The sequence below is a fragment of the Copidosoma floridanum genome, unplaced genomic scaffold (assembly GCF_036245765.1).
Source record: "Copidosoma floridanum isolate Cflo_tuat_1 unplaced genomic scaffold, Cflo_Japanese_pri ptg000006l, whole genome shotgun sequence".
Lineage (NCBI taxonomy): Eukaryota > Metazoa > Arthropoda > Insecta > Hymenoptera > Encyrtidae > Copidosoma > Copidosoma floridanum.
This window is the reverse complement of record NW_028321883.1, coordinates 17390213-17417805: the sequence shown is the minus strand read 5'-3', so window position 1 is coordinate 17417805 and position 27593 is coordinate 17390213. Positions and strand designations below refer to the sequence as shown.

The 27593-nt window shown below is 34.4% G+C and overlaps 3 protein-coding genes across 3 annotated transcripts; 2 read left to right on the top strand and 1 right to left on the bottom strand.

Moving 5' to 3' along the window:
• The first annotated feature begins 57 nt into the window (after positions 1–57).
• Cep164 (centrosomal protein 164) lies at positions 58–18503 on the top strand. Its single transcript, XM_089598608.1, has 13 exons — positions 58–424; positions 4245–4556; positions 8887–9207; positions 9822–10301; positions 10401–11030; positions 11070–11668; positions 12292–12624; positions 14173–14245; positions 14315–14617; positions 14769–14941; positions 15492–15741; positions 16104–16295; positions 17761–18503. The coding sequence occupies exons 1-13, from the start codon at positions 346–348 to the stop codon at positions 18012–18014; spliced, it is 3999 nt and encodes a 1332-aa protein (XP_089454734.1). The 5' UTR covers positions 58–345; the 3' UTR covers positions 18015–18503.
• Positions 18504–21144: 2641 nt separating this feature from the next.
• LOC106639985 (uncharacterized) lies at positions 21145–23142 on the bottom strand. The gene is made up of 4 exons (XM_014353829.2): positions 23070–23142; positions 21673–21938; positions 21496–21606; positions 21145–21414 (listed from the first exon to the last, which is right to left on the bottom strand). Exons 1-4 carry the CDS (start codon positions 23140–23142, stop codon positions 21145–21147), a joined length of 720 nt encoding a protein of 239 aa, XP_014209315.2.
• Positions 23143–23526: 384 nt separating this feature from the next.
• LOC111643010 (uncharacterized) lies at positions 23527–25873 on the top strand. The gene is made up of 3 exons (XM_089598758.1): positions 23527–23683; positions 24804–25084; positions 25733–25873. Exons 1-3 carry the CDS (start codon positions 23527–23529, stop codon positions 25871–25873), a joined length of 579 nt encoding a protein of 192 aa, XP_089454884.1.
• The last annotated feature ends 1720 nt before the right edge of the window (positions 25874–27593 follow it).

Below are 27593 nucleotides of genomic sequence, written 5' to 3'. Positions count from 1 at the left end.
GGTCAGAAACGGTGCAGCATTGACCGCGCGCTCTGCTCACCGTAAGAGCGATTGCTGCCGTGCGTGCTTTAACAATTTAAAAAAAAAAAAAATTACTACAGTAAAGCACATCCGGTCAAACCCGACAAAAAAGTTCAAGAATCTATCGGTCAATAGAAATAAATATAAATTTCCCAGAAACATGGTTGCACCGAGGCTACAGAAGAAAGTGCCAGTGCAGGTATGAGCGGGCCAGTTGCGCCCGCTCGCCATCGGTCACTATAGGAAGAGCTTTCATTGCTCGGTGGAAAAACGTAGTTTAGCCAACGACGCGCTGGGGGAAGAGGAAAGGGAGTGGAAGTCAAGATGAGCATCTCCCAGGACAGCGTATCTACGGTCGTCTGCCGGGAGGTTTTCGACGAGAACTCCCAGCCGTCCGAGAAAGGTGGGTGCTAAGCTGTCGATTCAAACAGCTGATGACGCTTATTTCCTTTCTTACTTCCGATCGAGGGGACGCGAGGGACGCGTCGGAGAGGAAACTCTCGTTGTACTTGCGCCGGATAGAAAAATTTCATAACTAGGTTATCGAAGGTGTTTTGCCTTTCCTCTTAGTCTTGTCGTTTCCAAAGTATTCAATCATAAAATTCTTATTACTACATCACGATAATTTATAGGGAAAAAGTTGTCGTTACAGCCTCGTCAATGCAATTGCATGGGCACGTTTCTGCAGTCGCGTGACATCGTAGCTAGTCTTGCGTAATTCTTCGGAGTGATTTTGTGATTTTCCTTGCCAACGCAAAACTTTGTATACACGCTCGGGTGACCAACTTTTAACACGCGTAGGTCGTAACCTTGAATAATACATAAGCAGCGCGTCGTTTGATGAAGTACGTGTTGTTAGTATTTTGCGAGGTTTTTTTTTTTTCGGTTCAACGAACGACTTATCGCTCTCTGGCTTATACCTGCGTTGAAAGACTGTTTTTTCACCTATTTCCACCCACATTTCTCTCTATTTTTTTCCTTTTTTATAAAATATCTTCGTATGTTATTATTGAACAACAAATGCACGATAAGTGTAAGTAAACTGAAAACGAAGGTCGTACCTCATACCAAAATCCTTACATACTGATAAGTTAACACCCCATTGAAATCGACAATGATATCAAACATTGGTTTTTTTCCTCTGTTTTTATGTACACTAAGAATTTGGAACATTATCGGAACAACCATTAATATTGATATTGGTATGAGTTTATCGAGAAAAGGGGCTGAGCCCCACGTAGGTGTTAACTGTGGTACACGAAAATTATTAAAGCAACATGCACATGCATTAAATTTGACGATTTCTGACGAGTAAAAATAAAAGAAAATTTAAAAGAACAGCATAGAAAAGCAACACATGGATCGAAAAAAATGAGAAAAAAAAACAACAGGTCTTCGCAAACGCACGAGTCCTTTACTACAACTTAGGTTTATCATTACCCTGCTCGGGTACGCATGAAAGGGTTGTAGCCCACACGAAACCTGCATGTATGAGAAAATGTATATATGCGTGCATGTACACGTACGTTTATACACACTGAAATAAGGAGGGGGAAATCGAGGGTCGGAGGGCTGAAAATCAATAGAGCCCGCAGTGCGGCAAAAATGTTGTCACCCCCACACATCGGGCGCATGCTACTCCCATGCACCGCGCACTTTATCGTTCTCCCTCTAATTCTCCTTCTTCTTCTTCTTCGTCTTGTCTGTATCGTCTCTATGTGTGTATGTGTATGGTTGTGTGGGTGTGCAAACTACTTCCGGGGGGTATATTCACCCTGTGTATATAACACATCCCTTCCACCCAAACTTGAAGTGACGACAAGACGGCACCCTCGGGGGCAGAAGATGTTTTCGAGATTTGATGACTTGTTTAGGTACTTGTTGTTGTCGTTGGAAGAAGGGTTGGGAAGATTAATTCCAAGCGTGGGGTTTTTCCGTGGTTAGCAACCAGAAGGTAAACACGGGTCTGTGTTTTCACGAATAGAGAGTTGGATGATTCCGCGTCAGAATTTTCCTACTTTTTGGGAGAAAATTCAGATATTAGTCAACACAAGCTCTGCTTTTTATTTATTTATTTTTCAATTAACATCGTTGGGGAGTTGCCACTTTTCAGTACAACGTAAATTTTTTGAGGTTCTCGTATTCCATTTTTTTCAACAATATCAGTGTTTGATATGCAATCCTGTTATTAATTATTTTTTTACCATATCAATAGTATCCCGTTGAAATAAGGAAATCGGTAGATGTACGTGCGATTCCGAAAAAAAAATTGTCGACTCTCCAGTGATATTGAAAAGTTAGTACCTCGGGGCGTACACTATTGCAGTCAATATACGTGTGACTGCCACACATATCGTACGAGAAGCTATTCACACATCGTGCAGAAGCCAAGCCTTGAAGCAGGAAATTAAAAAAACATCCCCTCGCTCGTACCCCGTGCTCTGTGCATGTATGTATACACCTACGCTCATAGTTAAAGCTCAGGGTGAAAGATCCACAGTGTACATAAGAGAAAAGCTCGTGAGCACAAGCCAAGTCGGAAAGCGACGGCGTTTTCATCGCACCCCTTCCTACACCCACCGCTGCATATATCGCGACGAGAAAACATTCAGCTTACGAGCCGTCGTTGAACCTACGTGTAAGCTCAAAACAGCGTGAAATATTTATGGTTAGGAGGGGATGAGCGGATGGAATTTTTAAAGGCCATAGGTGTACGACGTATCAAAAAAATGGGTATCTACAACTCTTTTTGACGACTTTTTGCAGCCACTCTGCCCACCTATTTATTCTCCTTATGTTCTTGGAAGTTTTCTTTCTTTTTTTTCTTTTTTTTTTGCAAATAAAAATAAAAATAAACGGTTATTTAATAAGCGTAAACGTTGCGTGAGTAGGGCGAGGAGCGTAAGGTACACAGGGGTGGTGGCTCGGCACACCTGCTCTCAGAGCTGTACTCCCTGTGACCTATTGCTCATAGTGGTGGTATAGCAGGTATAGGTAGCTCGCGTGCGGGCGTATATACAGATATATACTTGCATACAACGTACGAGCTGGAAAAATATTGACTCAATGGACACGCACGACCGAGTGTAGGTGTAACATTATATAGTACAAAGTGCTACATAATTTGTGTAGGCAATGGACTAGCGTTTTTTTTTTTTTTTTTTTTTTTATGTGTATTTTTGTCTTTTGCTTTTCTTTAATTTATTTTACTTAAATGCGAGGTCTATGATGATGATTTTTAAAAATATTGTTTAAATGAGTCGAGATACTTTATTAGTCTCCTTTTAAAAATCATAGTTATTTTTTTCTTTCAGTATCAGTAAACCGGCTGCCATGTAAATTGAATGTTATTTAAATTGCATAATTGTTTTATCTGTAATAAAGTAGAGGTGATTGTGTTTAATAAATTATAACTCATGAACTATTTTAGTTTTACTTGATTTCAGTAATGTATTTGTTAACTACTTTTTTCACACGTTATATGTTCAGTATTAACGATAAAATAAGAATATAGTATAACGTTAGAAATAGAAATTATATAGTTGAGTCAAGGTTTACTTGATTAAAAAAAAAACCCTTACAAAAAAAATTCATGACGTTCTTTAAAATACGTTGTTTCAAATATTGCATTATGGGAATGTTTTAAAATTTACTAAAAATAAAAATAGTCTTCAAACATGTTTGTTACTGTCCTAATTGGTTTAAATATTTTTATACAATATAATATGATGTATGTTTGTATTTAAAATAAAATTATGTCAGTCTTAAAATTTTACATTGTGTACTTTAAATATTGTAGTTAACATATTTTTGGTATAAATGCAGATACTCTTACACACATACTCTTACAATGATTGCAATTGCTGCTTCGAACAAATAATTTATAATTTTCATTAGATTCAGCTGTTAATGTCAAAACAATTATGGTTATTAATTAAAACAGTTATACAAATTTTTTTGTTTGTTTAAATTGCGTATCTATGTAAAAATCAACCATTGCAGAGGCTAATAAATAAGAATACAAAATAAAAAAAATAAAAAAAAATGTAAATATCAAAAGAAGTAATCGATTTTATAAGTGCTCAGCTTGGATGACCATTTTACTTAAGTTTCACACTCAAATAAATAGTTAAATGACCAACTTTACCCCCACAAATGAAAAAAAAAAAAAAAAAAAAAATTACCCAATAAAAACCAAAAAATCTTTATATTCGTGTTCACAGAGGTATTGGATCACGCCCGCAAGCTAGGCATCGACCCAGACAACGAGCCCCAACTCCTAGAGCTGGCTCGTGAGGGTCTTATGGCTGCATTGCCAAAGGGCTGGATCCCAGTCTACGATGAAAATACGAACACGCACTACTACTACCAACGCAAGACCAACACCACCACTTGGGAGCACCCGATTGATGCGGTTTACCGTGACTTGATTGCCCAGGCACGCGCCACTGCCAATCCAACTAATCCAATAGCCATCGCAGTGGCATCCTCATCATCCTCGTCGTCGAGCAGTAACCGACGTCGGGCGAGCGTCGGTACGCTTGTTTGAACATGTTGATTAATTGTTTTGTTTGATTTTTTTTTTTTTTTTTTTTTTTTTTTAACCCTTTGCAAATCTCTGAGTTGCATTTTATACATGTACATATTATTTGATGATTGACTTAATCCATTTCGTTAACTCTTTCATACGTATGTACCTGTATTTAGGTACACATTAGCACGTGCAGTCTCCCTCTGTTCTTATTCATTTTTACGCTGTACGTTAGGCCATTACTTTTCATAATATGTTACCTGAACTGCACATGCCATACTTTACAGTCAATGGTCTCTTCACTCTTTGTTAGCATGATCTGAACGACCGGATTATTGGTCAGACTTCCAAGTCTCTTTTAGCTTGGCTTGATACCTATGCGCTCGATACGCGCTACTGCAGATAGCGGATAGAGTCGGACGAGAAAAGAATTTTGAGACATGACTCTTCTATTTTTTTTATTCATACACAGCAAGTGTTACCTTAACTTTGTTTAATCAATTCGTTTTAATAAAAAAGGATAAATTCTAAGGGTTATGGTTTAGGAGTGTATACAATACGTGATAGCTTTTTTACATAAAAATTGTTACGCTCCGGTAGGAAATTAATTGAACATGAATAGTGCAAAAAAAAAGGAGTATGATAGGAGATGGAGTGATTTTTTTAAATCTACTCTTTCCAGTATCTGTGTATCTACCAAAATCTTACAATTGTTGATAAGGGTATGTACTTTTATTTGATATCAAATAATTTTTGCGATTGTTAAAAAAATTGTCAATTACAAAAAAAAAATTTGCTATGAATACATATTTTTAACTATTAGAAGACAAATTTTTCAAATGGCAACTGATACAGTTGGAAAAAGTTTCATTACAGTTTCAGAAAAAAACGCAATTTTAAGATATCATACTTTTTTTATTTCCGATGGTCTATTATTGGGTCATTAATGAAAAGAAAAATCTTTTGGCTTTAATTTATTAAAACATATGATTCAAAAATTTTCATCCAAAACAAAACAGAAACTTAATAATACTAACACAACGAAGAAATATTTTTTAAAAATCAAAAAATGTTGACACTGTTAAATCAAATTCATATTATGTGATGTCTGATAAAAGTACAGAGGTCCCTTTTACATCCCTTCAATGTTAGCATACAGCTACCTCAATCGTCTTCTTACAGTATATGTTTTGATCAAGATACTTGCACAAATACCAAGCACTTTTTACTTATTATTTGTACGTCTAATCTTTTACCATCCATGTATTTGTATTTTTTTTTGGGATATAAAATCTGACTTATTATGAAATATTTATGTTTTAGCACAAACTCATGATATTAAAAAAGTCATTTTGTGTTCAAATAACATATCTTATACTTAGTAATTATCACTGGTGTTCCTATCACGAAAATTGCGATTTTGATCATTGGAGTTATACAAAAATTTATTTTTGTTATGACTATGATAACCAAATAGCATGTAGTTTTCATATTTATAGCATCGTTACATTATTAAATGCGTTATAAACGCTCAGTCCATTAAAAAAAGCAAAAATATCTATTTTTTAAAAATTCAACATAATTTCATCAATTTAAAAAGTTATTGTTACGTAGGTAAATAAATTTAATGAAATCTATAAATATTTTACAGGTCAATTAGTCAAATTGAATAAAGTAATTACTACAGCATGTGATTTTATTGAAATAAAATATTATTAACATAGTAATAAATTCAAATAACGTTATATGTTATGAGAGATAATTAAAATTTGATAATACGAATAGTATTTTGAGAAATACGCCTATCCAAAGTATTGCAAAGATGTTATAGGTAACAAAGGCGATTGAAAATAAATTTGCTTAGCATAACAAAGTTATTGCTTGCCAACGGCATCGTTCCATCTGCTTGGTTCCCTTCTCAATAATCTTGTAATACAAGTACCACCAAGCAACACTACTGGAAAAAAAGTTTTTATTGAATAAGAGTTATTTTAATTAATTGATAAAATTTATTAACAAAGAAACTCATGAAATATAAGAAAAGGAGTCGATAGTAGGCAAGAATTTGTTTTCTACTGTCATACCTAAAATTGAATTAGATATACCAACAAGCTTATTCAGTTTTATCAACTGTGATGTTGCTTCTCAAATTCATCTATTACTTATTCAGAACAGTCGAGAAAAATTTTCAATACGTAAAAAATTAGATAAATTAAACTACAAATATGTTAAAAAATTTACCTACGGGTATAAATAATTTTATGCCTATTACTATTTACGTTAACAATTTTTTTAAGAATTCTTGACAGTAAATAATTATATTACTGTTTTAAAAGTAAAACAAATTTCTCAAAATAAGTATAAGATAAACATTTTTTTCAATTTTTAATAATATAACAACATATTTTATAATCAGTATACTAATTTCATTTTACAAAATAACAAATAGAAAAATTGTTATTTTAGATAGTGAAAATATTTTTTTTTGGACTTCATGAATTTCTAAATTATTAAGTTACGACTTCCAAATCTATTTTATTGTTTTCGATAAGGAATTTTCTTTAATACTACTACATCTCTATTTTTCGCTATTTTTTTTTTTTAAGTCTTTGTAGTGGAAGATATTTTGAATATTTATGTTCTCAGTTTGTAATTGTAAATTGCAACTGTCAGAAATATAATACTGTACAGATCTTAAGAAACAACTATATTTAACAGCAAAGCTGACTAAATTAAGGAAAAAAAGCAATGAAAACTAGCATTTACGCTTGTTACAATTAAGCATACAAATGTGCCAAAATAACACTATTATGTGGATCAATTAATCATCGAAGAATTTATTCTCTTAAACATGTATCTATTTATCTGTTTGCTGTTAAACACAAAAAATATAGTTTATGATTAAAGTTTATACTATTCGATAAAGTACAATAACTTAGAAATATGGCATATATATGGAATATAAACATGACATAGTGATATAAATATTGTTTCAATAAACGAAAAGAAAAACTACGATGAAATATACACCATAAAAAATTTAAATGTTGCGAAAAGCATACAAGTTCCTTTATCACATTACTAGGTATAGTCCAGAATTATATATACATACATATATATCTCGCAGATACCAACGATCTTCGCGATGTTATGTACCTAACTGTGAAAGTTTTTTTGCATGTACTAGAGGACAAAGTAAAAAAAAAGAATGGAAGTTGAGAATAAAGTATTTATTTGAGGAATAAAGCATCTAATCCGTGTTATTTATTTTTGATTCATTCTCTAAAACTCTTTCCATTTAACCAAAATCCTTGCTTGACTTTGCAGTACTCATACCGTATACTTATTTTTTGTTTCTAATATTGGTTATTTTGAGAATATTATTGAGAATTAAATTAATAATTTTATTGCTGTAAAGAAAATTTTACATTTTTAACCTGTTAATTTAATTAGTAGTTGCTTTTTTAAAATTTATTTCTCTTTTAATTATCGACTTGTTTTTACTGAATAACTTCACTTTTACTGTAAAAGTGTATTAGACATATTTCAATTACTACAGAAATTAAATTTATAAACTATTACGTATCAAATGATATCATGATAGATTTTAGAATAAATATACACTTCAGAACTTATTTATTATTGAAATACTTGGAATGTAATACAAACTTTCAAAATTAGGATACAAATTTTTTTCATTAGTTATCCTAATTCGTTGGTGGAATTAGGTTCACTTTTTTAATGTTTTTTAATTAATTATGAAGGAAATCTTAGTTTTGGCACATTTGATTGTTTCTCATGGTTTTTAATTTTGAAACAATTCAAAAATCAATTCTACAAAAATTAATTTGATGAAAAGTCAGTACTCAGTTACCGAATAATTTTTAACAACGATTTACTGGAGTTTGTAGAAAATTAGATTTAAATGTTTTAGTTAAACATAGTCTCATTTTTTAATAAATGAATCAATTGAGGATGAAAAAAAATGTGAAAAAATAAGTGATGTGTTATTAAATAGAAATTTCATCACTTTTAATTTTTATTATTGTCCATGCAAGTATTGAAAAATTCTAGTTTTATTTGTAAAAATAATAAACTAAATGACAATCTATAGTATTAAAAAAATTTTTTGCACAGAATTCCATCGGCTACTAGTTAATTAAATTGAAAAAAAAAAAGAAAAAAAACTATGCCACGCATTGAAGCAAATAAAAAACAATCAGAAAGACTCGTAAGCAGCGTATTTTTCGTAGGCGAAGACTTGCCATCGGAAGCCGAAGCTGTCAGAGGCACGAAAACACTATCACTGACAGCAGTGGCAACAGCAGCAGTAGCGGCAAGTCGTTGGGACTTGCCCAGGCCAGCGACGGCCGGTTTACCGCCACCAGTTCCTCAGCAGTTAAAATCACCGTCCACGCGAATACCAAAAAAACTGGCCCCACTGAAGAGGCATCGAAGCGAGAGCACGTCCGGTTTTCCCAGGCGCTCGGAATCGTCCCTCGATCGGTTGACCCGAGCTTGGAAAAGCGGTGACTCTGAGGTGGAGTCGATCAGCACAAAGTCGTCACTGTCCAGTGATCGTGTGGCCAGAGACTATACGAATCTGAGGTTTCAGGATCCTGAATTTTACGAGAGTCCTAGGGTTATCGAAACCGGTAAGTCCGTTGTTTTCAAAGATCAAAAAAATATTCATCAGCCAATTTGTTGGAAATTCATAGTCTTTATTTTCAAAATTCACATCTTACAGTTGACTTTGGTTAAATAGTTTTTAATGTAACAAGATAACCTGCAAAATTAATTACTCGTATCGAGGCGTACTATTAGAAATCGATATCTAGTGTTTCGTTAATGGATTTTAACAGCATCCCACGCAGCGTCAACAGTAATAGGTGGAGTCTGAAAAATTACAAAAATTCCGAAGTATTGTCGAATAGCCGATAAATAGAGTAAAGTGTCACATGAATTCCAATAATCAATACATCGCAATACTAACCCTCACGAAAAATGAATTTTACGCAAAGAGCAATACATGCACAGCATATCAATAATTGAGTAGAGAACATCATTTGAAAATGGCATTATATCTATAAAATTTAGGAAAATCTACTGCCTTAAGAAATAGGTAGAATTAAATTATTGTCCTCATAGTTTATAATTAACCCTTTATAACTCTGTATCGTTAAAAAAATGTTTGATACAATATGATATTCAATATTGTTAAAGATACCGACTTTTTTCACAGTAATCAATTAATAACATATGTTTACAGCAAAGCAAAAACTGGACCTACGGGACGTCTTAAGACGCTCGGAATCTCTAAGTCCACGCCACGAAAAAGACTGGAAACAGCTGAACAGTCGTTTCAGCTCCGAGGAGAACATCATCGACATCGACCACCTTAGCGTGACATCTTTGGGGACCAAGCCACGCACACCTGATACTTCGCTCAGCAAAGCGGCCGCAGATGTCCCAAGTTCAGTTGGACAAAAACCTCAACTGCAAGAACAGCAACAATGCAACCAACAACAACCCAAAGAGCTGATACTCAGCGGTGGTGGCTCGATTTTCCTCAAAAGTAACAGAAGTCGCGACACGACGCCATGTCACGACGAAGTAAAAACGTTTCCGGATCAACAACAGCCCGGCACCAGTGGCTTAAGTGTGCCGAGTGGCAGTAATGAGGATATGAACGCCTCTTGTGGATCTGACAGGCTGAAATCTATTTTGAGGGATAAAATCAGCGAAGATGGTAAGTTGATTCTAGTTAACGACATGTCTTCTTCATCATTGCCATTCTCGAGGAATACAGTACTACTAATTTCTATTTTTATCATACTTGTGCACACAGATGACAGACACATGGACGAGGAGCGCAAGAGCGTGCGGTTCGATCTGCAAAAGGTGGCCATCCTTAACTCATCGGTAACAAAATTCAACGATAGTGAATCCGAAAAAGAAGATACCGATGAGGACAGTGAGCCCGATGAGCGAGTCGATCGGTTGTCCACGGCCTTGGCCGAAAAACGAGCAGCAGCAGTTTTGTCCCTTCAGAAGGTGCTCAATCGCCAGAGTACTGACTCCGAGGGCAGTGGTTCCTTTGGCAAGAAAGCGGAGATCGAGTCCAAATCATCGAAAGTCGTAGCGAGACGCTTTGTTGTGGAAAATGTCACGGAAAAAGAACATCAGCTACAACAGCAAAGAAACAAATCCGCGGACACAGACGATGAGTGTGCAAACGGCAAATTCGAGAACATCAAACACATTGATCTGGTGTCCAAGAGCGACTCGGAGAGGAATACTCTAAGAAGTAGTGGTGACTCCAGGTCAAATTTTTTGGATGAGCTGAGGAAAAGCAAAGACATCATGCTGGAGAACATGAAGAAATCTGAGATCAGGGCCAAGATAAAGGAAGAAGAGGAGAGTAGGTCAGGCACGTGGTCGAGTAAGATCTTGAAGAGCCTAGAGTTGTCGAAAGAGGGCAAATGCCCGGCAAACTCGGCTCTGATGCTGGAAGTAGTGAAGACCAATTTGATTAAGGTGCACGAACAGGATATGAAGATGTTCAAACAGGAACTTGAAGAAAAGTTGGAGGAAACAAAGAGGTACCTGGAGTCTGAGTTTAACGACCAGAAGTTGTCGTTGGAGGCCAGTTTGCAGGAAAGGCTAAGTGAATTAAAGAAAGAGATGGCTGACAAGGAGGAGAAAGAAATCCAAAAGCTCGTGGCTGATATGGACGTAATACGAGCTGAGAACTTGAAGAAGGTCAGAAGCGAATTGGAGATATGTTACGAGAAAGAAAGGCAGGACATATTGGCAAACCTCAAAATCGAACTGGATCAGAGGAAGCGCGAACTGTTGGAGCTGAGGTCGCAGGAGATATCAAAGCTGGAAAGCGAACACGAAAAGGGACTTGACGATGAGAGGCACGTAAAACTGGGTGAAATTGAAGTTACGAAACAACATGGCGAAAAGATAGAGAATCTGAAGAAAGAGTTAGACAAAGATTTTAATAATGTAAGGGCGGATCTGAGAAATCAGCAGAGGGAGAAGATCATGAAGATCAAGGACGACCATGAGAAGTGTCTTGCTGACATTTTAAGGGATTTCAAAACAGACGTAAGTTTTAAATTATTTTCTGTACAAATTTACCTGTAGAAGTATCACACTGCTGGAAGCTTATAATTTTGGTTCTCTGAATTATGGTTGATTGAGAATAATATGGCAATGGGCTTCTTTACACTGATATATTTACATGGAAAAGTAACAATGGTTATTTTAGTAGAACTTCACGTGTATAGTATAACAAACTCTACTATACCGTAATGTATTAGAGCCACGTATTGTCGTTCGTTTAAAACTACCATAACCCACTAGAAATATGCTAAGTAAGGTCAGTTAGAAAAATGATACCTCATGTGAAATTGTACTGTAAAGATTGCACAATATAGAAAAAAATTTAAAAAGTTAATAGAAAAATTACAAGTACGGAAATAATAATATTGTATGAAGATGCAATTTTTTCCATAATAAATTCCATAAACTTGATATATAAAGGATAACATCACTTTATCAACAATTACCATTTTTTTATTGTCTTCTCCTCATTCTTGTTATGTTAAAAAACAGGACAAGAAGAAGTTAGTTGGTCCAAATAATGTTAACTCTTGATTTTACGGGAATTAAATTATGGTACAAATGAAATTGTTGAGGTGCTGATATTGATGTTTGATAAATTGCAGGAAGCTATAACGCGGAAAATGTACAAACAGAGGCTTGACGAGATACGTGCCGATCATGCAAAGGACATCGAAAACGAGATAAAAAAACTAAATGACTCAGCAAACCGTCAAGAAAACGGAGATTGTGACAAATTGCGTTACGAAAAACGATTGGTTGAAGATAAGTATAACATATTGAAAGAAAAGTATCTGAAGTTGAAAAAAGACATGCGAGCAGCTATAGAGAAAAGGAATCGACGTAAGGAATTGGCCAATGCAACGGCTTCAGAGACTGAGATGTCAACCTCGACAAGGACGAGAACTGATCGGACCGAGTCATCGGACCAAAAGTTAGTCTATACTTCTTAATTTTTGTTTTTTAATTATGTCAATCGAGTAGCCGTTATATCCTCTGTAGATGTTGGTTCATTCAGCTTATTTATTTTTTTTTTTCCTGTTAATTTTTTTTGTACAGTTTTAATTTTCTATTTTATTGTTGTTGTATTGTTAATTTGTTTAATCATCCTTAAGATGAAGAAAATTTTCAAAAAAGACATAAAAAGGTTAGTGAAAAATTGAAAGAGTGAGAATTAATTTTTAGTAACATTAAAAGGCTTCAGTGATTTAAGACGCCTTTTTATTGCTTCTTAACAGCATTAACACAAAATTGCTATTCAAACTGAGTAGGAGCTTCAAGAAATTATTGATTTTCCAAATTACTGCACACCTATTTCTTCCGTATTGTAAAATGTTGAAAATAAAATTGTATTATGATAGTACGTAATTTATTTTAGAGTAGTTTCAAAATTAGAAGAAAAAAATTGTTATGTGAAATGATTAAATCCTCGAGATATAAATTATTCAATCAACCAACATAAGATTTCTAGAAAAATCTCAAATGAAATAATGTTTTTAATTCACGTAGAGTTACGTAGAAACTTAAGTCGCATGCTATACACTTATTGTTTTCCTAACTTGCTTTTATGTTTTTTTATAAACTTAGACACAAATTTTTCCAAATTTATATAAACAAATTGTTTAGTAGAAGAGACTAATGTTTAATGAAGAAAAATCTTAATTGCATCGAATGTAGAAACATCCACACGTTATAATATATATAAAATTTCGAAATGTTATCTTATATATCGTCATAGTCTCTTTTACTATGAATACTTAAACAACACTATGCATTAGGACAAATAAATTGAAAATTTCCAAAGACGGCACATTCCTTACATTTACAAAAATCATTCACCAAGTCATTGAATTTGAACTATCCGTTTGCTCATATTGCAGTCACTCTGTATGAATTTCACATCACTAAAGCTGAAAAATACATCACACAAGTAAAATTTTTACACTTGATTGAACTAATTTAGAATAATAAGATTAGAAATACATTAATACCTAATATTAATTGCACCACCATTACGTAAAGTCATTGTCATTGTCACGGTTAAATTTAAAAATGTGAGACTTTCTGATCTGATCTTATCTAATATCCAGAAAATTCTAATTGAAACAGGATTTTGGCAAGTAAAAATTTCAAAATATAGTTCCAAAAAAAATGTAAAAAATCAAATATTTTATTGAAACGATAATTAATGCTTCTTGTAATCATTTATATTTCTCAAAGAATGATTGATTTAAAAAAAATGTTTGATCAATTGAACTAGGAAAATATAAACATTCAAAATAAAACGAAACCATCTATCTTTTGGACTGACGAGACTTAAAAATTCAAACTTAAAAGTGATTTGCCATCTCAAACGCTGATGTCATTAGAGAAAAAAGAAAAGAATAAAGAACCCGTGACGGTGCCTCTTTTCACCTTCATACTATTTGTCCTAATTCGCGGCTATAGGCCTTAACTCGAACCGCCACAGATCGCCGCTAACGAAGACAAATTCGATCTCGAACTCCAAGTCCAAGGAGATTCCCGGCCAAAATCCCGATGTGCTGAGAGACCAACCGCGTCAGCAGCAATCAGCGGCACAGCAACGCGTCATCGTCAAGTCGTCAATTGCCCCGATGACCAATAAAGTGTCGACGCCAACGTCACCTACGATACCAGACATGGTGCAACAGGCACCCAAGTCCCAAAAATTCGAGTCCGATGATACGACGACGTGCAGCGAAACGACCTCGAATCTGCTGATGAACAAGCGCAAAAGGGTTTTTACGAAAAAGCAGCCGAACGCTGGTGCTAACAAGATGAACAACAACACTCTGGCTGACAACCCCGTGGAGAACATCAGGAAGCAGCTTGAGAAGCTTGAGGATCTCGGGGATCAGCTGCCCAGCAACGATACAGCCTACACTGTCAGATATCCATTCCAGGACAAGTGTGAGTAAAATTGTAGCATAACATGCATTATTTTTAATTTATTTCCAATTAAAGGCATCTAGTTAAATCACACGTCAGTCAAAAAAAAAAAAAAAAAAAAAAAACACACAACTAAAGCACCGCATCCCTCTATAACTGTGGATGTTTACAGCACCAACCAACGTGTCATCTGAGCTCGAGTTTTTCAAGCACCGTATCCACCTCGAGCGCGATTTTGTGAAAAGGGCTCGAGAGGCACTGCGCCAGCAGAGAAGTGCTTTCCAGAGCAGACAAAGGGCGTGGAAGCAACGTAGTTCCAGAGCAACCCTCGATCAGATAGTCAAGGTACGGTGGACAATTGCACACGCTCGTGTACGCAAACACCTTCGTCAGAGCTTTGTGCTCGATGAAGTAGGTTTTCCTATCCCCCGTCCAAAGTCAGGTCTTGGCTAATTCATCGTGCGTTTCTGAGCATCAAGCCATTGTTTTTTACCATTTTTGCCCTCCAACCTATTTCTGCCTTTCTCAGCACGTACAACAAAGTTGTCATTTTCTCTTTTGTGTATTTAAGCACATTTTTAGTTTAACTTTAGAAGAACGAAATCAATAAAAAATAATCCAGAAGCTAGTTAAATTTTATATTGATTATAAAAAATTGAGCTTTTCATTTTTCTTACTCTTGTTATTAAGGTTTGGTATGGTTAACATTAATCTAATGGTTTAGTAATTTTTTCAAAAAAAAAAAAAAACAAATAAATAAAATTATATTTTTGAGCATAAATATCGACACTTGGACCTTAAATAGTCACCAAGAAAAAGTAGGAAACTCAGCGTTTTGATATTTAGCAGTCCACTTCGGAAACTCGTAAAGTTTTAACGATCCTAAAATATGCAGGAGGAACGCGAGCTGTCGGACATGGAGGTGAGTTTGCACCGGACGCGCAGCCTCCTGGGCGAGAAGGTAATTCATTTGCGTCACTTGGAACAATCACTCGAGAGGGTGGCCAACGCCAGACGAAGCGAGAACGAAGCCAACGCCGCGGCAATTGGTGGTGGCGCCAACAAGAGCGACGAGCTCACTCTGAGCGACATGTCGAGCGCCAGCAGCGGGTTCAGCTCCACGGACCTTGGCACTGACATCATCGGTATAGTTTCAAAGCTCTTTTGGCGCACCTAAGCGATACAAATTTTTCGAAAGATTATCACTCACCCACGTGATTTTGTCGGATTATTATGTAACACATTTTTTTACTTTTTTCCAACGCGAAGCGTCTCTGCGTGCGCTATTACTTCACAAAAAATCTAAATATCTCAAACCACCATTCGTTACGATAGCAATAATCGAAAATGAGAAATAAAAAAACAATATCGAAAGAAAGAAATAAAAAAAAACAGCACGACGCAAAGGCGAATGTACGTTTCGTGCGAGCCATGTATCTTTAGCGGTGGGTCGGTATGAGCGAGGAATTTGTTTAAGAAGATTGTTTGTGTGCTCTCGGTCATAAAGAAACAACGGAAAAAATAGCGGCAAGTCTGGAGAGCCTTAACTCGGAAATACGCGAGATTTGGGGTGTGTTGAATAAACGCCAGGAGAGCGGAGTGATGGCCTCGATGCCACCCCTGCCACCGGCGGCCCTCATGTACACGGACCTGTCCTGGTACCCTTACCAGCATCAATTAACCAGCCAGCCATCAGCCGGTGCTGCAGGTTAGAATCGATTTCAGCATGACTAGCCATCGCCATCACCATCACCATCTATATGTGATGCTTGCGTGTCACTTGGATCCTTCCGTATCGTATTTACTCATGTATAAACATATACACACTTTTGTTTTTGGATCTGAAGATTTTACAGAAAAGTACTACTACCTTGATTCCAGCTCATCCTTAATTGAAATTCTTTATGTTGCCCCGATACTTGTTTTGAAGTCTTATTTATAATAATATATTATCTTATAACCTACACTTCATTTGGGTCAACAAGTTATGTTTGTTGTTATGATATAGTTTTCGATTCAACCATTCCCTTAGTATTAGTTGGAATAAGTTGAATTTGTTGTTTAATTCAATCGTTATTCATAGTAGTATTGACAATTGTTATTATTTTGTTGGTTCGGTTGACCTTTTGGGCTCTACAATACGTGTTAAAATTTGGGCAACACAACTTTTATATTACAGTTATACATCAGTTTATACTTTTACAAGTAGTACTGTTCCGTAATGAAATATTATGTGCATGTAGCAAAACATTTTCCTCTAAAAATTACTACTCTTACATTTTACTTAATTTTTTTATTTAATTAAATTTTAACAATTACGGTATCTATTTCCAACGTACTTGCATTAATTCCGTCCGTAATAAGTAATAATTATTGGCTCCTTCTCTTGCGTAGCTCTATGATACGCCATGTTAATTCAACTTTGTCTTGAAAAAGTCATTATTCACAAACTATGTACATACACGCAATTTTCATTCATTGCAGAAAAATAAAAAATGAAGAAGAATACTTAATATTTTATATTTATTCTTTTCAGAATAGCTCCACTCCTAGAGTAATTTAAAATTTTAATAATTAACGAAAAAATGAGGATGTAAGAAACTTTAATTTAGATCAAACTGCACTCGAAAAGCTAACTACCTTTAGAAGTAGCAGACTGCAGAAGTTTGATCTCAAAAATGTACGTTTGTAAATGATGGTTTTTTCGTATTCAGCATCAGAAAATACATTAAAGTTCACTCATTTGAACGCATTTTTCAGTACACATGGGGATAGCTGAGTTTTTTTCATCACTTTTCAGTTTAAACTCGAGCCCCCAATGTATAATAATTTTAAAATCTGAAAAAATAAAGAGAACTTTTCTTTATTACATTAAATCTTTACAATCGTTCCGATAGTCCATTATATGTCGAGTTAAACAAACACATCAATGTTTATTAGTAAAGTAACATGTCTGAAAAACCATATTCCCACTTGAGCAATATAACAGCACTCATGCAACAAAATATCTGACATCAACATACGAAAAAAAACTATTCGCAATTTGCCAACCCAGTTCATCATTATTAACAAAAAACATCTGCATCCTGCTTGATACAAGATAAGTCTAACCTCTAGATAACGCTCTAAACTAATCCAAGAATGAACGAATGTTTTATCCACAGCTTTTGGCACTCCAAACATCCAGTCAAACATCTTGTCACAGTTAACAGGCTCCCATCCACCATCCGGTACGACCCAGAACATAATAGCCCAATACGGGCCAACGAGCGGCTACACAACGAGCGTCGGTACAGTAGAACAGATGCCGGCCGGTTCGGGCAATCTCATTGAGCGCACTCGCAATTTGAAAGACTGGCTGCGCCAGGCACGTATCGAGACCTCGGACCACGTCAGTCCTGGACAGGCTACGCTCTAAGCGTACTCGTATGCTCATTAATTTAGTAATGCACATTGATTTGCATGGTTTATTGGAATCACGAGGACTAGCGATTTATAGGTTATGGGTGACCTCTCGTAGAGAAATCGTTGGGATTAAAGTCAGACTGTAAATTTTTTTGAACCTGGGCCTAAAGTGTATACTTGAACTAGTGCAATCATTTCAGATCTAGTCCTATGAATGTAACTCTATGTATGTAAATAAGGGAGATATTGAATTGTAAGTTAATGAGATTATCAGGATAACAAAACTACTGAAAGATCCATCCAATCATTATGCGCATTACTGTGAAGCTGGATGTTAAAAAAAAACAACAATTTTAAAAAGCATTAGGAGTGATGTATAGTTATAATGTTGATGGATTTTATCCACTGATTTTAAAGGCTTTTAAAAAAACATAAGTTTTTACTAATAGAATTTCTAGTTAGTGTTGACATTCATAATTGCGAAGAAAAACGAAAAAAACCTTTTTATCATGCATAATATATTTCATTTATTTTGCATATAATGTTTTAAATTGAAAGAATAATTTTCAAAAATTATTTGAGCAAAATCTTGCAACATATCCTTGTCAAAATGGTAATCCATGTTATTACGATGAATTAAGTATACTTTGCCAGTGATTCTTTTAATTTATCTCTAAAATCAGCACTAAATGTGCTAAAATAGTCTTTTCAACATATAACTCGATAGTAATGTTTTACACTAAAGAAATCATGAATAAGGATAAGTAGATGGCAATATCCCTTATGTGTATAGTACTAGTGAAACTTTATTTAGTAAAAATTTGTAAAAAAATTTAAATTCTACTTATCCACCTGAATATTTGTACTAACGATTTAACATGATCGTATTACAATGTCGGACAAAAAAAAAGTCTAAAATATCAAAAATAAAGTATAGAACTTACCTAATACTACATAAAAAATTTCGTCGTTTATATAAACTTTGTATAAATTGATTGTTTGGATCATACTGTGTGATACATTTGTGTGCGTGTATGTCTATACATTGTATTGTTAGACTAAACACATAATATGTAAATTTACTTTCAAATGGACTGATGGTTATTGATCTAATGCTGATGCTCAAAGACATCTTTTGTAAACATGAGGGTAGTTAATACACACTGTATGAATTGAAACTCAGCGATAGACGATGCATACGTTTTTATGATTTTAAAGGGTAGCTTTGGTAAAATCAATGATACACTGAATACTTGTGTGATATGTGTGTAAATGAACGTATTTGGTTCGTGTGTTTACGATATGTGTACTATCTTTTATTCGTGTAGATGTACATTTAGGTATATTACAAAATCAAATGATTCAATATAAGCTTACAGCGAAGTGCAATCAGAGGATCGCACGGCCATGATGAAAAAATGCGTCTTTTAAATGACAGAGTATTTTCTGGTATGTAACATTTAATTTCATTTCTTAACTATTTTTAGCGATTTTACGATGTGTTGCAAGTTCATGAGAATATTGTAAACAAACGCTTACGTGGAATTTTTATGAGCTTCATTACTAATTTTATAACAATTGTGAAAACAATTATCAAAATAAGTTTTTCATGCGAATGTTGTAGATCAATGCGTGAATATCATTTCACCGACCAAATTTTCATTTATCAAGTATCGGAAAAATGAATATCCTATCGAGATTTTTATCACTATTTTAGTCTCTGAGTTTCCTGGTATACGCCAAAAATTTTTACTCGTAACGTGATGCCAAATATATGTAAAATAGATATTCGATGAAGATTTTAAAATCTTGAGTCATTAAAATAATTACATCAAAAAACCAAAGATAGCTTTAAGGATGAAAATTTAACTAAAATTTTAAACTAGTACTATTGTGGTATCAGAAAAATTAGTAACAAAAAAGTTCTTTAATAATTTTGTACCTTGGAGCTTCAAGGGCACATTATTATGAAAAATGACAGATACTTACAGAAAATCATTTTCTGTCGCGATAATCATAGTTAGGAGTTACAAAATCATAAATAAAGTAAGCAAATTAACTATGAATGAATTTGAAAGTGAAGCTAATATGTACGAATTGCAATCGATCAAACTTTTTGCAAAATGATATAATCATCAAAATATTCTTAGAGTAATAAAAAAATTTTCAGAAAGATTAATAAAAAAATTATAGCGATATTACATGAATTATATATGTAAGTTTGTGGCCCTAAATTTTTAATATGTACTGTGTGTCTGTGAGCTCCAAAGTGCATTATTTACGTAGTACCGTCCTTGTCCTCAAATATTATTTTGTATAGGAAAAAAATTAAAAGAAATATATTAAATGTTGAGTCCTGTTTAAGAATGAAGTACATTGTCGATTAAAAGCACTTTCCAAAATGTGTTATTTACAATACTTATTTATAGCACAGTTATTGCGAAAAGTATTTGTTTCAATAAATTGACTGAAACTTAGAGCTGGAAAAAAGATACGTAAATATAGCAAAATATATGATGTGTCAAAAAGTATTACAGTAATAAATACGAGAAGAAAATTTATTTATTCAACCGTTTCGTACAAACGTAACAAATAAAACCGAAACGTTTTAGATGGTAAAAAAAGAGTATTTACAACATATTTTTGTGGATGTGAGTTATTAAATAATCTTTTAAGATAATGGTCGATGTACTTCTTTCGTCAAATCAAAATATTAACAATTGAATTTAATCTTTCAACATGATTATGTTATAAGTGTTGAGATATTTTTTCATAATTTAATTTACAAAAGACTATGTAAATAAATTTGTATAATGTATAAATAATTTGTGTTAAAGAAAATTCTCTTAGAAGAAGTTGATAGTCTAATGACAAGTGTTTGTTTGGATAATTTTTTATCTATACACTTCTTTATCCAATAAAGAATGCCAGTTAGATTAAATTAATAACTGCATTTGTATTGTGTAATTTTATTAAAAGCTTTTTGGTATCCTACATTTTCATAACATTTTCTACAAACATTTCTAACTTTTCCATACTACATATTGTTCAGATATTGAGAATATTTTTGATGGCACTAATTTTAATTAATTAGTGCAAATATTGTTATTTTCTAATTTTTTAATTTAAATTATAATATTAAGTTACAAATTCTGGTAAGGTATGGGACAATCTGTATGCTTATCATCACAAACGTCGGAGTAATCCTCGAATTCTTCTATCGAGGGTAGCCAAGATGTGAGATCTCGTTTTACACTTCTGGAATTATTTTTTAGCGATTTCTGGGCTGCCCAAATTATTGGCGAGGTTTTGCACAACAACAGTTTCACACATGAGGACTCCAAATTATTGGCATACAGAGCTAGTCGATCTGGTAAATTTTTATCTTTTGCTTGTTGAAATAGATTTTGAACCTCAAAGAGATGGTAGTAAGTATCGTAATTCATTGACACATGCATAGATTTTTTTCAAATTTCATAAAATATTTAACTTACTTTTTCATTGTCACTTTCCGTAATCAGTCTAATCGGTTCCATAAAAGAATCATCTTTATTTAATGATCTGGCGTGCTCAACTTTTGGAGTAATTTTAAAGAATTCACTTATCTGCGACAATTTACGAATTAGTCAGAAGATAAAAAAAAACACCATAGATGGTCTGATAGCCCTTACCATTTGAGCGAAAAAAATAAAGCTGTTTATAGCAACCGCCGTGACTTTTTTAGAATCTAATCCGAGAAGCCGAAAAAATGTTGACACCAAGTTGGTCGGCTCAAATGGTTTGTTATATTGATTATCACCAAAGTTTGCGTCATCGCCGCGTTTTTTCTGAGTTTGCCCGGGCCTCAAACTCTTTGAAACCAGGTCTGCTATATCTCGGGCTGTCTCCAAGTAATTCCTAGCATTTTGCAGACCTGCCTTGATTTTATCGAGAACTCCTGTAATAATTAAAAATGTATAATTTTTTACAACCTTTTCTTTTTATACCTTATATTTTAGGCTTGTAGCAAATCGAATTAAGTAATCACATGCTTGTAAACAAAAGTGTGAAATCACAATTATAATCAGAAGTTACAATACTGTTAAGTTTATTCAATCATATGCTTGTTATAAATATACAAGCATAATAGTGACATTTTTATTGACGTAATAAAATTAAAAGTCAAAAAATCCAGTCTTCCTAATCCGCAAATCGTTTGAAGATCCTACATAAAATATAAAACTAATATTTTTTAGCTACTACGATCCTGTTAAAATAAATATTTAAAGCTGTGGACCATCAAAGTCTATCAATGAAACCTTCAAATGAGATTAATCGAAAATTTTTTTTACTATTTTCGCAACGAAAAAAAAGTAAAAATTAAAAAAAATCAAAATAAGGAAAAAAATGATTAAAAATAATTAACTAAGCTTTTTCATACTCTGTCAATATTTTGAGAATTAATTAAAAAAATTTTTACTAAAAAAATATTTTAGTTAATTTTTTAAAGATAAAAAAATTCGTTTTAAAATCATTGGTAATATACAAAACTACATTCATATTTCTGAGCTTCTACGATAATCATATAAAAATGAGCCTTGTTATCCATGGATCCTTAAAATCTGTTACCAGGATGTCAAGATGTGACTGATAAAGCAAAAAAATTTTAATTTCCTTGTTGGGAAAAAAATCAGTTACAATTCAGTATGAGTAAAATAAAAAAATTAATCTACAGTTACGTTTGATGAATTAAGATTGTTTCAAAAATAAGATTAAAATAGAAAATTATTTTCAAGAAAATTTTTTTTATTTTTATTTTACAAAGCTCTTTCTACGAGGAAACAAAGTTAGCTATACATGAATTTATTGCACACTTAATAAAACGTTATGCTCCATTTTTAGTATGTCACAATACATAAAATGCAGAAGTATGCAATGGACTAATGATTTTATGCATAGTCATACGCAGTCAATTATTTGTTGATTTTGCGCACAGTTGTAAGGTTGTAAGCAAAATTATGAATTTCACGATCAAAGAATTAGAAATAATAAAAATTTGACAGATAAGTCTCTCACTCCAACCAATTACCTTCATTCGCCAAAGCGCACGGCACCGAGACAACAAGAAATGAGAAGTAAAAAACCGCACAACTTAACAACATCTTGTCCTTCGAAAGTTCAAGACAGCACTGGGAGTACCAAGTCACAATAATCCTGAAAAATCATACACAGTCCCAACAAACGGAATCGAGGTGACGAAGATAATTGAGGCAAACTTGGCAACCATATTTTGCCGTGGACAAGTGACAAAAGTGCCGTTGCAGCACGCGCCGCTCTGTTACCCATGCAGGAGACAGTAATTGTTGAACGGACGTCGCACCTCTGGCCGGTCCTGTGCCACCAACTTGCCAAGCTGGTCAGTCACTTTTGGAAAGTCCGATGAAAAACATATCCTATTTTCATATTTATTAACGGAATGTGATTGGCTCTCGAATTGGCGCTGACTTATTTTATTCACCTGTTTTTATTCGATCACCCCTACGATCATGGATCTTCACGGTCTTGTGTTTATGACGATATTTTCACTGCCCTGCTATGCATTAAATACCAGCGGTTTGTACTTCAACCAGGACGAAGTGCAATCTTTGAGCGAATTACCGCTCGACAAGCTGATACAGATAAAATCCTCGTTCGCTAGAAAAAGTAAGTACGACGCGTGATTATCGTGACAGCACTCTAGATTAAAATATCTTAAATATACATTTTTTGGCCCAATCGGACAATACTCGTTTAATTTGACAAAAGGGCGACTTGTAACCTTAAAAAACAATTTTATGTATAATTAGTGAGAGATTTACGATAAGTGCCGTGTGGAAGTTTGGTGGATACATATTCTTTTCACATGTGAATAGATGACCTCAGACGCATTTCAATCTCACTGAGCCGATATAAGTATACATGTGTAACAAATGGCACTGCAAGTTATAGGCTAGGTCGGGACAAATTTTTCTACCACGTTGTATCAAACTCTTATACTTATGCTGCTTACGAGGCGTGAAAGGGGGGCTTTTATTTGACACCGCGCATCGTAATCTTTGTTACGCAATGAAAACGTAACGCGCGTCTTACAAGTGAAATTGGAATAAACACTTTAATCTCGTACTCCCGGAAATTATACGCTGCTAGAAACTGAAAAATAACTTTGTATCTCCCTTTAAGGTGCTTCATGCGTGAAATGATTGTCGTCAGAGTTGAATGATGCTTTGAGGAATTTTTTGTATGGACTCGTATCCAGAGTAGTACGATTTATACGAAAAAGTATAAATCTTTACTAGCCAGAAATAAAACTATCATAAAAAAAGGTCATTAGATCAGCACCTCGAAAAAAAGTCATTTTGCCTAATGAAAAAACATTGACGAAATTGACGAAAATAAAGACAAGCATTATTATTGCAAAATTATTTTTAGAACCTTTTCTATTGAGTAGTTGTTTTAATTTCAAAAAGATTGATACAGTCGCTCTTTTGACTTGAAAGTCACACACGAAGCACCTTATTTCGACGTTGTTTTAACAATTGTACCATATAATGGTAAAAAAATATCGTCATCTCAATGCCGAAATATCATGGGGCCCTTGCTTAATTTAAGCAGTATCTGTTTTTAAAATGGTAAAAAATGGCACCTACAAACTTTGATACCACAATTTTAAAACTCCCAAAATTCTGTGGCTATACAGAGCTTATCCATACAAAGAGACACAACGTCAAAGTACATAATTATGTTATCCATATCTACAAGTGAAAAACGCATTTACTCGTTTCAGGCTCGGATGACTACGACCTTATACCGGAGGCTCGCACTAGATCAGCGTCAGTTGTGCCAATGGCGATGTCCCTGAGACGAACATCCGGAAGTAATAATGGGCTAATTCGCCGTCACGGGATGGAGGAGGAAAAGGGCAAGGACTCCAAGATATCGAAGATATTTCAGCTGACGGTGACGGCGCTCTCGTTTTTGGCCTTTGGTGGGTATCTGTTGACACTCATCGTCACCGCTATCAAGCGCAACCAAATCAACGTAAATCCTGGCGTCATTGTCCTCTCGGTGAGTTTGCAGTTCGCACTGCTGTAACATGTGGCAGCTTCATTGTACATTCAAAATATTCATTTTATTATTATTATTATTATTATTATTATTTTTTTTTTTTTTTGGGACGTGTTATTTGCTGTTTGAAATACTATATTGTAGTGTTTTTGCTTTACGTACTGGCTGACATTGATTATTAACGATATAGATAGTGTAATTTGTTTTACGACGAGATTTTTGAAGGTGGCATCAAACGAAAGCCTTGAAAAATCCCAATTTGTCTATAAAGCTTCATATTTACAAGGCTTTATCGAAATTATCAAGATGTCGTTATTATAATAAAAATCCATGAGTTATTTGACCTCTTAATGTCTTTAAGTGATCTTTTGATTTCTATCACTATCTTAAAGAACGACTAGTTGTGAAATTTTGTTGAAACAACTTTAAAGTTCGAACTTGAAGTCACCAGTTAGTCCCCTCTGAAAATTATATGACTTCCCTACTTGAGCCCATTTTTAATCGAGGTCTTCCTGAAACAGCTTAAAAGAGAATGTAAAATTAAAAATAAATAACTTATAAGCCCGTCTGATAAAGTTTCAAGATAGGAATTGAAAAATTCACCGAACCACGTGAAAATAGAATACTTGACGATTAAATTTTTTCCAGGGCCTCAACAGCTTACAAAAAATCAAAAGACCCAAGCGAGGACTGTTGGTTCTCGACCCGGCAGAAAACGAATACGACACGGAAAGGATGTACAGGGGAATGATAATGCTCTCGAGTGACTACAGCAGACACTACCATTGAGCTCTACTGGAAAATGTTTGTCATGTAATGCATCACCACCCACAGTAATTATATATATGTAAAAAAAAAAAAAAAAAAAAAAAAACGATTCATAAATAAACATGGATGCGAACAAATAATCATTAACCGTATCAGTAAAGACGAATCATTTGAACTCGCACTCCCTCCTCACACATCCATGCGTATTCCTCATTATTTATCTCGGCTACGAGGCAGAGAGCAGATATCTTTATCGTATCGCGATCGGCCCGAGAATCTTAAAACCTAATAAAATCGAATAGAAGCTCTCTCTCTCTCCCGATCTCCGTACACATACGTATACATATATGCTATTGGAGATTATTCTCGGCCTGGTTCCCTCTGTACGTATGTACACATACGCAGCAACACACCAGCCGTTGTCCAAATATACAAACGATTCTTTACGTGTATAACCCACAACTCTCATCCACAAAGATAACCATATGGCTATGTGCTTGTATATACGCGGGTGTACGCGTTGAAAATATACTTACGACGAGGGGTGCATGGGGGCATTTACGGGAAACTGGAGATATTATGGACAGTGTCGTGTTGCGCGAGTGCCACTGGATTTATATATCGGCCGAAGGCTTGCGAGTTATTGTATTGGGAAAAAGAATGCACGAGGTCACAATTTGGATACGCCTTTTGCGATACACTTGTTGCGGTAGCTAATCTGTACCAAAGCGTGTCTTTTTGAAATCAAGTGATTTAGTTCCGCTGTGTGGTGACTCTAACGCCGTGTTTTCATGATGCACCCTAACATTTTTGTTAGATTAATTGCTTCGACATTATTTCAATCCTTCAAATCACGACTATACGTGATTAATCATCTTGCTGGGAGGGGCGCAATAAAATTAATCGACAAGTAATAATGAATTACGACAAATAACAAAGTGTGGAACTTAATCGATAATTATGAGGCATGTCGTCCTTTTAAGTTATACTTAATACTATGTGTGCGTATTATAAGGTCACTACATCGTCTGAAATGACGTAAAATAGGGGTGGTAAGGGACGAAGGTTTTTTTTTCTACCGACATTAATTTAAAAATAGGCCTTGACCCATAATGTATTATTCGACGGCGTAAACTGCACACGACACGCGTGACCTTATCGGCGTACATTACTCGAGTTCATCGGCCATGAGTCGTATAGCTGGTCAAATGGTTCAATGTCGGTGGAGATACAAGCCGATTGGGGCGCGTTTCACAGATTAATTTTAACGATGGTTCGGTATACGCTGTTTCGACGATGGAGTTGGTTCTTTACTTATTTAGAACCAAGTCACGTGAGTTTTACAGGTTGTTAGGAAACATTTGTCTGTATGATAATTTATGTCATCAAGGGACCATTGATTCTTATGTGAGGCTCTGCAATAGTTTAAGATTTCAACAAAATTTTATAATGTAACGGACGATTCTGTCGAAAATAATCCAAAATTACGTTTTATTATTTAAGTAATTCAATATTACATTTTCAATATTGTGTTGGAATAATTTCAAAAAATATTTATGAGCAATAGAAAGTTTTTTCAATGTTAGACAACAATTTATTTGACGATGGTGTATTTAAATTTTGCATCGTAAGCTATTTTATCGATTAAATAAAACTTCATTGCCCCACAATTTATGAGTATTCGTACGTTATTTCCTTTGATTTCACATTGATTCGAGATCCATGTGGTTAAGGATAGCCT